Below are 12,432 nucleotides of genomic sequence, written 5' to 3' on the forward strand. Positions count from 1 at the left end.
ACTACAACCCGTTTGTACAACTCATTTACAACCAGGAGATCAAAGGCCTCAAATCACTTAGGTGATGAATCGAAGGGCATGAAATACACGATTGTAACGGAGTGGTACAAATGCAGGCACAGTACATCGCTCACATTTTCAATCGCAGGAGGAGAAGCATGTCAAAAACAGACTAATTAACTAATGCAGCAGAAGTTGACAACCATGGCATGCTAAGCAAGTTTTAGGATGGGGACGAGGGCATCTCCCTTCAGTTTGATTTGCATTTGCACACTGCCCCCTTCCAGCGCTTCTTTCTCCCTCTGTTGCTCCACTGCACCCCAGCACAGTACAGTAGTTCAATATCGATATGATGAGTGAAAGCCCAACCAACCAGACAAAAAAGAAGAAGCAGTTACTAGATACTCACATGCAATCTCTGCCAATCCTTTCTGTGTGCGCTTCTCCAGTTTGTCGATTCTCTTCTGCACATCACGTTTCAGATCCCAGTTTGGATTCTTTGGAGCTATGTTCCTGAAAGGGTTCTGCGGGTAATAATGCCGATGGATTCATCAACAATTCACCATGTCAAATGCAAGAAAATAGTATACTCGAACTGGGATTTGAATTTCGAAACATCAACATAGTACCTCGAGCTGCTTTGGTTCTGCAGTTTCAGCACTAATTGGATCTTCAAACTTGGGAAGAGATACTGGAGCCAGCTTACCACCTCTGAGTTGTTCATCATGAGGAAGGTAGTTTCTGAACTTCATGGCTGGAAGGTCGTTGCATCAAAAAGATTGCGCACTGGTAAACTATTGAAATCAGAGGCGCAGTAGGAGGAATCGCTGATCCTATCTTGGACTCAGCGTGTTGCATGTTAGATGAGATCGGAAAAGCCCCGATCGTGGCTTACATATATAGCGCTTCAACCTGAGAATACCGGCCAAGGAAGTTGTTACAATTCTATCTCTATTCCGTTGGCCGAGTACACCAGGTAGAAGAGATATGCACGCATGAAAACATATCAAATATATACTACATCTAACAGCCTCCCTCAATCATAACTGTGCTAGGTTAAGATTGTTTTTGAAATTCTCCAAGAGTCGAACTGAGAGTGGTTTTGTAAATCCATCAGCAACTTGATCGCCTGAAGAAATAAAATCAACTTCCAGTAATTTCCGAGACACTCTTTCTCTGACAAAATGATAGTCAACCTCTATATGTTTGGTTCTAGCATGGAATACAGGATTAGCTGTCAAGTATTTAGCACCCAAATTATCACACCATAACTTAGCAGCCCGTGGACTACTGATATTTAATTCTCGAAGAAGAGTCTGTATCCACATCACCTCTGCTGTAGCATTGGCCAGAGCCTTGTATTCAGACTCAGTACTTGACCGTGATACTGTACCTTGCTTTCGAGCACTCCATGACACAAGATTGGACCCTAGAAACACAGCAAAGCCTCCAGTTGATCTCCTGTCATCTGTGCTTCCTGCCCAGTCTGCATCTGAAAAAGCACTAACCAGAGTAGAGGTTGATCTATGTATTTTAAGTCCCAACTTGGTACACTGTTTTAGATATCTTAAAATTCGTTTCACTGCTGCCCAATGAACAGTGGTTGGTGCATGAAGAAACTGACAAACCTTGTTTACTGAATATGAAATATCTGGTCTAGTGAGAGTTAGATACTGTAAAGCACCTACTATACTCCTGTACTGTGTTGCATCATTAGGACCGAGAGGTGTACCCTCATGTATAGATAATTTCTCACTAGTGCTTAATGGAGTTGTAACTGGTTTGCAGTCTGACATGCCAACCCTTTTTAATAAATCAGAAGCATACTTATCTTGTGTTAGTATAATCCCATCACGTACCTTTGTTACTTCAATGCCAAGGAAATAATGGAGTTCTCCTAAATCCTTCAGTGCAAACTCACTCTGAAGATCTTGAAGTAGTGCTGTTGTTCCTTTCTCTGTGGAACTTGCGACTATGATGTCATCAACATAAACTAACACAATTATAGTAATGCCTCCCTTGCTATAGAAGAACAGAGAGGTGTCCGCCTTGGATGCCTGGAATCCAAGAGAAATCAATTTAGCACTCAGCCGAGAGTGCCATGCCCTCGGTGCTTGTTTCAGCCCGTACAACGCCTTGTCCAGCTTACAGACATAGTTTGCTTTGGAGGAATCTTCAAATCCTGGAGGTTGCTGCATGTAAACCTCCTCTTCCAGGAATCCATGAAGAAATGCATTCTGCACATCAAGTTGTCGAAGGCTCCATCCACGAGAGACGGCAATAGACAATATAACACGAATAGTGGCAGATTTAACGACAGGACTGAAAGTATCCTCATAATCTATTCCATACCTTTGTTTGAATCCTTTAGCCACCAAGCGAGCTTTATATCTGTCCAAGCTTCCATCTGATTTTCTTTTAATCTTGTACACCCATTTACATCCTATCACATTTCTTCCTTTTTGTGGTGGAACTAAATGCCATGTTTTGTTTTTCATCAATGCGCTGTACTCAGTATTCATTGCTGCGCTCCAATTCTTATCTTCAAGAGCTTCATCAACACTGCAGGGCTCACCAGTGGAGGTTAGGAAACTGTATTTAACTGTGCCATCAGTATATACCTTTTCTTTCCTAATCCCATGCTGCAGACGCGTGCGAGGTCTGTCCACTGGTGCAGCACTCGGATCACCATCTGCTTCAACTACAGAGGATCCAGGCGATGGTATTGCATGCGTTGCATGCTGCAATGAAGACGCCACGTTAGGGTCACCTGGACTTGGGCCCCTCTCGGTCGGTAGCAGAGGGGACACGGAGTGCTCGCCCCCCGTCGTGGCAGGCTGGGACTGGTGATGACTACCAGCGCCCGGCGCAAGAGTTGATGCTGATCCGCCTGCCGCGATCCGAGGAAGGGATCCCGAAGGGAATCCACTGCCACCGCTGTCAGGTCCTGGCGCCGGATCTTCTTCGTGTTCTGAAGCAGTAGAAGGCACCTGATTTGTAGATGAACTGTGCTCCAAATTTCCTGTATTTTCTGCTGGATCTTCTTCATTTAACTCAACAACAGAATTAGCATTAGCAGGAGGACAATTAGTAAATTGGTCTACAACTGTTACACCCCTAGGATTAAACAAAGTTGGATGAAGGAGATCAATTTCAGATTACCATATTGAAATCAGAGGCGCAGTAGGAGGAATCGCTGATCCTATCTTGGACTCAGCGTGTTGCATGTTAGATGAGATCGGAAAAGCCCCGATCGTGGCTTACATATATAGCGCTTCAACCTGAGAATACCGGCCAAGGAAGTTGTTACAATTCTATCTCTATTCCGTTGGCCGAGTACACCAGGTAGAAGAGATATGCACGCATGAAAACATATCAAATATATACTACATCTAACATAAACAATTACGCCACCTGGCATTTTTAAGAATTCAAGTATACCAAAACCATAAACACAAAGTTGGATATTTTCTTATATTCACACATACAGGGAATCCAGTGAATAACTAATAGAATTATCAAATATGGAGTTTACAATGTGAATGGTGAATGACACAGAAGCTGCACAATCATAATAAGTAAAGCTTGTCCGTTTCATTGCCTTACCCATCATCTTCAACGTCCTCACCCTCCTCAGTGCCAGTGGAGCTAACATTCTCCTTAGCTGCCTCATCAGGTGCATCCTGAGGACCTGGCAATGCCGGCTGTTCCACTTGTTCTTCTGCGGCCTCATGGTTACCATTCCTAATACAATCAGCAAACATAGGAATCTGACACAGACAGTAGATAGCAATAGAATTTTATGCACATACTTTATTCCCATTGTTTACTTCACTAAGTTTAAAGAACATCAGAGTAGCTTCCCATTATAATACCCACTAAAGCAGATCATCAAGACCCAGCAACGTAACTGTTTTCTACCGCCTTCCCATTTGTTCAAACATAAAATAGTACTCAGCACCAAAACGACCATTCTAGTCCAATTTATCAAGCAAACGTTTTCTTAAAAAAAAAAAAGGTCAAACGAAACACAATTATATTACTATATTAGGAGGACTCAAAGTCACACAAATACTGTTCAAAAACCCAAAACGAAATAACTTGTGGGTCTGCGATTCATTGCATTCACTCATTATAATAGTTTTGTGAAATCAAGCCATCAGTGTTCAACAACATCTCATGCATGAACGTAAAAAGAAAATGAACAAAGAAATGATTCTAGCACATTAAACTTATGCCCCAATGTACATTTAGAATGTGGATAGCTGGAAACTTTTTTCTGCTAAGGGATTTTCAGGACACAAACCAGAAATCACAATGCCTTGAGAGTATATGGGGTATCAGTTTAGTGCGCTTATTGAGCTAATTCCTTTAAATTGATATAGAGAAGGAATGTTAGGCAGGGTTTCTGAACACGATGAAGCATTTGATGTGGCAGAGCTATTGATCAGATCAAGGTCTGGTGAACACTGCTGAATTGTAGCAAAAGAAAAGTGCATCACTTAACCTCTATAGAACACTTGAAGAATCTAAACGTGTCCAAATTTGTATATCCATTCATGCTGCGTATGCATAACGTGGGGGCAAAGCTGTTCCAAAACTCAAATGGTAACTAAGAAAGAATCTATTTTGATCTGAACCACTGCGCTATATTATCATGAGAACAGTTGACGCAATCGAAGGCTTGAGAGTAATCGGAGGTTTCTCTCTCTCTCTCTCTCTCTCTGTGGAGTCGCCGCTGGAGGAGGAAGACGAGCGCAACGTTAAAAAGCGCCTTCTCGTTAATATGGGCTGGGCTGGGCTGGGCTGGGCTGGGCTCTCTTCTCGTCTGTATTTGGGCTTGGATAGCAAGCTTCCATTTTGCTCGGCTCGGCTCGTCGGCTCGTTCCTCTTGTGCTTCTCCCATCCACGCTGTCTCGCCGCCGCGCCCTCCTCCTCCGGAGCCCGTTCCCCCAACCCTTCCTCCTCGCACTCGTACGCCTCCGCCGCGATGGCGAAGAAGGTGCCGCGCGAGCTCGTGGAGCACGGCGACCTCCGCGTCGACAACTACTACTGGCTCCGCGACGACTCCCGCTCCGACCCCGACGTCCTCGCCCATCTCCGCGCCGAGAACGACTACACCGCCGCCGTCATGTCCGGTGAGTGACCATACCATTACCACTAGAATTGAATTGTAGTCAATTCCATCTGCTCCTTTTGCTGCTTTGGTAGAATCCTTTACCGGCTTCGATCTGTGCGCGCGCACGTCCGATCAACCGAGGATCCGTGCTTAATGCTAGATGGCTTTGGCGTCCTCACGCCTGTGGAGTTAGCTTGGATCCACTCAGATGTCCCACTGCTTTGACATTATACCATAACCATTGTTTCAAATTGGCGCTTCCATTGCTTATGAGTTATGAGATCAATCTATGCTGCTGTTGTTTGTTGTTTAGGAGAAAGTAATTGGGTTTCAGTATGTTCAGTGTGATTGATAGTGGAACTCATATGCTGGCGTGGATATGCAACACCACTACTAATCATGTCATAGAGCTACAATATATGCTCATGTTTGCTTGGTAGTAGAGGTCTTTGACAAAACGCATTTGAAGAATTCCGTAGGACTCTGTCCCTTGTATTTCAGTCCTGATATGCTAACCCTGGTAGCTCCCTTCTAGATGTCAAGCAACTCGAGGATGAAATATATGCTGAAATTAGAGGAAGAATTAAAGAAGATGATATAGATGCACCTCTTCGCAAAGAAAAGTACTACTACTATGAAAGGACATTGACTGGCAAGGAGTATGTGCAACACTGTAGGCGTCTCGTACCAACTGATGGTCCTATTACAGTCCATGATGTGATGCCCACAGGACCTGATGCGCCTGATGAACACATTATTCTAGATGAGAATGTAAAGGCCGAGGGCCACGATTACTACAGCATTGGGGCTTTCAAGGTATAGTTTTGAGTTTTGACCTCCCTACATTTGTCTCTAGAGCTTGTTTTCCTCGTGCGCGTACCTCTTCCATGTTTCTGATATCTAATATAATTCTATTGTTCATTTCAGATCAGTCCCAACAATAAGCTAGTTGCTTACGCAGAAGACACTAAAGGTGATGAAATTTACACTGTCTATGTCATTGACGCTGAGAGTGGAGAATATGTTGGCCAACAGCTTAAAGGGACTTCTGACATTGAGTGGGCTGGTGATGACAACCTTGTTTACATAACAATGGATAACATTCTTCGGCCAGATAAAGTAAGTCATTCTTTCCTCTCGCTTCTTTGAACTCCTTCATGGCATGTCTCTTGTTTTGTGACTTCAGTATAAAATTCTGGTGAGCTTTTTGGATTTTTCAGTTATTATTGTTGTGTCTGTAGATGCTCTATTATTGCATATCACAGTACCCAGGTTTTGGTGCTAACATAAAGGGCCGGCAATTTTTTCGGGTAGTGTTTATGGTAATTATATTGACCTTTAATGTGCTTCTGCAGGTATGGCTACACAAGTTAGGGTCTGATCAATCAAGTGATATTTGTCTGTATCATGAGAAAAATGACACATTTTCTCTCGGTCTTCAATCTTCTGAAAGCAAGCAATATTTGTTTGTTGGATCTGGAAGCAAAAATACAAGCTTTATATTCTACCTGGACACATCCAAACAGAACAAGGACCTTGTGGTTTTGACACCTCGTGTATATGGCATTGATACAACAGCTAGTCATCGTGGAAATCATTTCTTTATTAAGAGGCGAAGTGACGAATTCTACAACTCCGAGTTGGTTGCTTGCCCATTGGATAATGTAGCCGAGACCACTATACTGCTACCACATAGAGAAAGGTACTTACATTATTGTTATGCAAGTTTCAAATATCATTCTCATGGTTGATATATCATATACCCAGTATCATATTCTTTGGGGAACAACATCTTCAAATTGATTAAATTTGTATTGTTGTAATGATATTGTTTGTAAACTTGGGCTTTGATGATTTGTAAACCCTTGCATAAACATTTCATTGAACAAGTCTCAATCTTCTTGGATATAAATTGTGTTTTCTGTACGAATATTATAACCCCAGGGGTACTTTGCAGATGCAACACACACACACACACATAGATAGATACACACACACACACACTTTGAAAGTTCTATGGCAAGTGAGAAAAACAGAAGAAAAAAAAAGGTTCATTCCTGTACTAGCATTGCTTGTTATTGATCGAAACTACATGTTGCCAGCTGGAGTGTGGGACTTTCACAATTGCTGGTACCAACCAGTTTCTATTTGCTTGTTACTATCTCCAGTCAGAAATATGCGTCATTTTGGACATCGGCATGGTCATCAAGACACAAATTTGACTACTAATTTTTGTTGTAATATATTTATAAAACATAGCAAAAGTATATTATTATTATTATTTTCAGAATGGAGGTCCACACCCTCAGCAGGGTGAGCGCCGAGGATCGAACCCAGCTCGCCCACCTGAGAGCTGGCTTGAGGAGCCGCAACCCAGGCTCACCAGCTCTCTAAATACCCCCCGGTGAGACGTGAGGGTGCGATTCCTGGGAATCAAACCCTCATGGGCTACCCGACAACCGTCGGAGCAAGCCAACCGAGCCTCCGCTCGGCTCTAAAAAAAAAAGTATATTATTATGTACTTTGGAGACAACTCTACTCATATCATTTACAAATATCCAAACTCAACACATAAAAAGTAATTTGTAATCAAAGTTTTGAATGGTTGATTGCACGCAACCCAAAACAACACTTATTTGTGACTGGAGGGAGTACATTGAACTTCCGTTTTTACTGGCTTCAGTTGTGTGCTTACAAAGGAATGGGAGCAAAGCAAATTATGTTTAGTTTGAGTTTACCAATATCAAATTTAACTATGGATTGTGGTTCAATTGTAGGATATTGGATCTCCGATAGGATGGCTGTCAAAGCTTTATATTTAGTTACAACTGCTTGCTTCCTGGGTTTTGTTATCTAGAGTTAGTCTTTATGTAAGAAACGTGATGCTCTGGCAGGGATATACTAGAGTTCACTGAAAGTCCAACTAACTGAAAATTGCATGCAGCAACTAGTTAAGTAATTCAGCTTGCACTTTACGTGTTTACAAATTTAATTTAGTGTGCTTTACTCTTCTTATAAATGGACGCATTAATTGTTAGAGCTGCACAATTGCATCAAAACTTAAACTCCCTCCAGTGTGAAAATACAGGACTTCCAGCTCTTTGACAATCATATTGCTGTATATGAGCGTGAGAATGGCCTGCCCAAAGTAACTGTATATCGGCTACCAGCTATTGGAGAGTCAATTGGACAACTTCAGGGAGGTCGAACAATTGATTTTATTGATCCAACATATGCTGTGGACCCCGAGGAGTCACAGTTCCATTCGTCTGTTCTTCGATTTCATTACAGCTCTATGAGGACCCCGCCCTCCGTTTTTGACTATGATATGGATTCAGGGGTGTCTGTGCTGAAGAAGATTGATACTGTAAGCTATCGGTTGTACTACTGTTTTATTAGCTTTTGGTATTCTGATCAGTATCAATGTCCTTTGAATTACTTTCACAAACCCTTGATGATTTGATATTTAAATGTTCTTAGGTTTTAGGTGGATTTGATGCGTCAAATTATGTAACAGAAAGGAAATGGGCTGTTGCTGCTGATGGCACCCAGATCCCCATGTCCATTCTATACAGAAAAGATCTTGTGAAGCTTGATGGCTCAGACCCTATGCTGCTTTATGGCTATGGCTCCTACGAGGTACATTATGTTTTTTATTTTGTAAAAAAAGAAAGTGTTTCTGCCATTATGAATGTCGTGAACAATTTTGTAGACCAGCATGTAGTTCATTCAACATCTGTGGTTCATCTTGGGATGCTAATGTGGCATTATGTTTTCATCTGCTGTTATTCATACCATCATTTTTAAGTGACTCTCTCTTGAGCTTTCAGATATTCTAGTGTCTCCTGGCTGAATGATATACTTAAAAAATCCAATACCAGAAATATTCGTTGTTAGGACCCAGCAATGAACCTTCAGCAAAATGGGATCAGAATTCTGGTCTCTCCAGCATGTCTAGCAAGTAGTAACTGATAAAATGTGGCAGCTTTACTTGGCACTGAGACAATCAATTGTAGATTTCACCATTTCAGCAAGAATTATAACATAATATTATTGTGTTAACCATGCCTTTATTTTGTATGTTCTTATGCCAACAGATAATGTCTAGCAAGTAGCAAGTGATAAAATGTGGCAACTTTACTTGGCACTGAGACAATCAATGGTAGATTTCACCGTTTCAGCAAGAATTATAACATAATATTATTGTGTTAACCATGCCTTTATTTTGTATGTTCTTATGCCAACAGATATGCATAGATCCAAGTTTCAGGGGATCAAGATTTTCTCTGGTAGACAGGGGTTTTATATATGTGATAGCTCATATTCGTGGAGGCGGTGAAATGGGCCGGATGTGGTATGAGGATGGGAAGCTATTGAAGAAGAAAAACACTTTCACTGATTTCATTGCCTGCGCTGAGCACTTGATAAAAAACAATTACTGTTCCAAGGAAAAGCTTTGCATCAATGGCAGAAGTGCAGGTGGCCTATTGATGGGTGCTGTCCTAAATATGAGGCCTGACTTATTCAGGGCAGCTGTTGCTGGGGTCCCTTTTGTTGATGTTCTCACAACTATGCTTGATCCCACCATCCCACTGACAACAGCTGAATGGGAGGTATCCATCTCCTCTTTGCTTGATGTGCCTTTTTTGTTATTCTTTGTTCCCATGTTTCACTATCGTACTGTCATTTTAGCACAGATAATATTGCATTTTACAATCCAGAATTGAGATGTTCTTTGACACAATTTTTTTCCATTGCCACACAATCCAGAATTGCTTCAATTATAATATTGCATTTTACAATCCAGAATTGATATTTGTATATCTGTTACATCTGAAGTCAAGTACAAAATACAAACTGACCCAAGTCATTGTGCCACATCATCAAATTGAAACCAAGCGATATACATCCAACCATTGAAGCAATACAACTTTTTGCATATGTGTCCGGTTTGGTCAGGCTTGAGCTGTGGCTGGACTGGCCCTGCATTGAGTTCAAGTTGGGCTGGGCCATGTTTGGCCAGACTGAACTAACACTTCAGCATAGATAGGTCGGGCTTGGACAGGTCTTAGGCTAGGATACAATGGCCTTTAATATCTATCATTTATTCCTTATATATATATATTTTTAGATAAAGGTGGAATTTCCACCCGAGGTGCATTAGGCACCCCTGCCGGTGCCTGGGTTCGAGCCCAGGACCACCGGCTTGGGAGTCCCGGTGACTAACCATCCGAACTAGCATACTTTTTTATTAGCTTTTGCATTTTATTGGGTTCCTTTTATATAGTTTCAGCACTTCTAGAAGCTGAACAGTAGGGGTGTTCTGAAACTTTTATTTAGGTTCATTGCATTTTACACACTTTATTCTAGCGAAAAAGTCCAACTGAACCTAGTTATCTTCTTGTTTATTTTATTCTAGTTTTCTACTTGTTTGTGTTCTCAAGCCACATTTTTATCCTTGGTTCAGGAGTGGGGTGATCCAAGAAAAGAAGAATACTACTATTATATGAAATCATATTCTCCTGTTGACAACGTAAGTGCTGACATTTATGGTTTCCTTGAGATATTTACCAAACTGGGATGATGTTTATTTCCGGTGGATATATTAGTGCTGAACTATATCGATGCACTGGAAATCGTTCCCTCTACTGGTCTAGACTCTGTGGATATATTACTATGTATGAATAGGTATTGTGATCTACAATTTTGGGTTTCAAACTTGTCGCCCTGTGATTCCTAAATAGAAGCAGTGTATGCACTTTGCTGTTTGTTTACGTTGTTTCTCCTGCATGATGTTCAAATTGACTGGAAATGTGCACTTGCCTCTGTGTCCATGTCGCAGGTGACGGCACAAGAGTATCCCAACATTCTTGTCACCGCTGGCTTAAATGGTAGGTGGCACTTCCATTCGAAGTTGCTATCGGCGATGGTTAATTAGTTGCATTGTATATCATAGCTAGCTAGCTCACTCGATGGTCATAATTAATCAGATCCCCGCGTGATGTACTCTGAACCTGCTAAATATGTGGCAAAGCTGAGGGAACTGAAAACGGATGACAATCTTCTGTTGTTCAAATGTGAACTGGGTGCTGGACACTTCTCCAAGTCGGGAAGGTAAGGGAATTTGTTGTTGAATTCACTTGTTTCTGTGTTTTGCTACTATACATGATGCACCAAAGGAGTGTTAGCTTACATTTTGGGGGTGGGGGTTACTATTTGCAGGTTCGAGAAATTACAGGAAGATGCCTTTACCTATGCGTTTATCCTCAAGGCGCTGGGCATGACTCCTCCTAAGCTTGCTTCATTGTAATGGCCATTATTCCAGCTTGTTGAGTTGAACTCTAGCACAGCGTGGATTGATTCTAGACCATCCGCTGTCGTCTAGACACGCATGTTTGTGGTGAATTTTCCTGTCCAGTAGGAAAGGAAAACAATTGGTCATTTGAATTAGATTTGTTGTTGTTCCTAGGAGTGGGAGTAATGTCATGTGTGGTGGACGCTATCCGGTATGTTATGTTGGCTATCTATCTCTCCTCAGATCTGACTTGAAATGCAACAATTTTACCAGGAAAGAGTCTCTCCCACGTCCACGTCTGCTGCCGCCGCTGTTTGTTTACCTGACACCGCATGTCTGTCTACCACTACTAAGTCTGGTTGGAATCAATCTTTTTATTTTTACAACAGGTTTTCTTTCACCCATGAGCCCTGCCATCGTGCTATAAGTACATCCGCAATGTTGGAATCAATCTTTTGGACGAATGCGAGAAATCACCCGTGATCGGTTTAGTTTTTCAGTGTTTGGTTGCGTCGAAGCCGAGTTCTGCTTGCCTCAATTTATTCTGTCGGTCCCTCAATTTATGCAATTAAATAATCACACACCAAATATCGTGTCGGAAGGGTAACCAAGAGTATCAACTCAACTCTAGTACTAGCAAAAGGAAAGAAAATACTCCATAAAAGAGGCTAGTCGGATTTATGCCACTAGTAACATAAACAGTCCATTGCAAACATACGGTACCATCTTGTATTGCAGCTTGCAGCTTAAATACAAGTAAGTAAAAATGATTTGATTTTTGGTAGCGTACTGTATTTCAGAGAGACCGTACAAGACAAGCAGAGCAGAGTAGCAGAGGGGGGTTGGGTTGCGCTGCGTTCATTGGAATGGGATGGATGGAAATCCTCCGAAAAGTCACGGATGAACAATGAAACGTGAGTGGCTAAGTAGTAGCTGTGATTTTAAATAATATAGCAAAATGTACTGCAGAATAGTACTATACATAAAATACTGTAGCACTAGTACTGTAACGATACTA

The 12,432-nt window shown here is 41.7% G+C and overlaps 2 protein-coding genes across 2 annotated transcripts; one reads left to right on the forward strand and one right to left on the reverse strand.

The window, feature by feature from the left end:
- Window positions 1-212: 212 nt before the first annotated feature.
- LOC133931080 (uncharacterized) lies at window positions 213-4,409 on the reverse strand. The gene is made up of 4 exons (XM_062377907.1): window positions 3,607-4,409; window positions 630-754; window positions 410-524; window positions 213-313 (listed from the first exon to the last, which is right to left on the reverse strand). Exons 1-4 carry the CDS (start codon window positions 3,821-3,823, stop codon window positions 213-215), a joined length of 558 nt encoding a protein of 185 aa, XP_062233891.1. The 5' UTR covers window positions 3,824-4,409.
- Window positions 4,410-4,865: 456 nt separating this feature from the next.
- On the forward strand, window positions 4,866-11,709 carry LOC133931176 (uncharacterized). The gene is made up of 11 exons (XM_062377994.1): window positions 4,866-5,138; window positions 5,655-5,935; window positions 6,047-6,238; window positions 6,475-6,821; window positions 8,195-8,486; window positions 8,600-8,758; window positions 9,367-9,732; window positions 10,587-10,652; window positions 10,962-11,010; window positions 11,110-11,233; window positions 11,342-11,709. The coding sequence occupies exons 1-11, from the start codon at window positions 4,991-4,993 to the stop codon at window positions 11,427-11,429; spliced, it is 2,112 nt and encodes a 703-aa protein (XP_062233978.1). The 5' UTR covers window positions 4,866-4,990; the 3' UTR covers window positions 11,430-11,709.
- The last annotated feature ends 723 nt before the right edge of the window (window positions 11,710-12,432 follow it).

The sequence above is a fragment of the Phragmites australis genome, chromosome 10 (genome assembly GCF_958298935.1).
Source record: "Phragmites australis chromosome 10, lpPhrAust1.1, whole genome shotgun sequence".
In the NCBI taxonomy this organism is placed as follows: Eukaryota; Viridiplantae; Streptophyta; class Magnoliopsida; order Poales; family Poaceae; genus Phragmites; species Phragmites australis.

Coding starts and splice junctions, on each gene's coding strand:
- LOC133931080 (XM_062377907.1), bottom strand. CDS start 3,823: ATGGGAATAAAGTATGTGCATAAAATTCTATTGCTATCTACTGTCTGT. Junction 755..3,606: donor GAGGACGTTGAAGATGATGG/GTAAGGCAATGA, acceptor ACGACCTTCCAG/CCATGAAGTTCAGAAACTAC. Junction 525..629: donor CAGAACCAAAGCAGCTCGAG/GTACTATGTTGA, acceptor TATTACCCGCAG/AACCCTTTCAGGAACATAGC.
- LOC133931176 (XM_062377994.1), top strand. CDS start 4,991: ATGGCGAAGAAGGTGCCGCGCGAGCTCGTGGAGCACGGCGACCTCCGC. Junction 5,936..6,046: donor ACAGCATTGGGGCTTTCAAG/GTATAGTTTTGA, acceptor TGTTCATTTCAG/ATCAGTCCCAACAATAAGCT. Junction 6,822..8,194: donor CTGCTACCACATAGAGAAAG/GTACTTACATTA, acceptor AACTCCCTCCAG/TGTGAAAATACAGGACTTCC.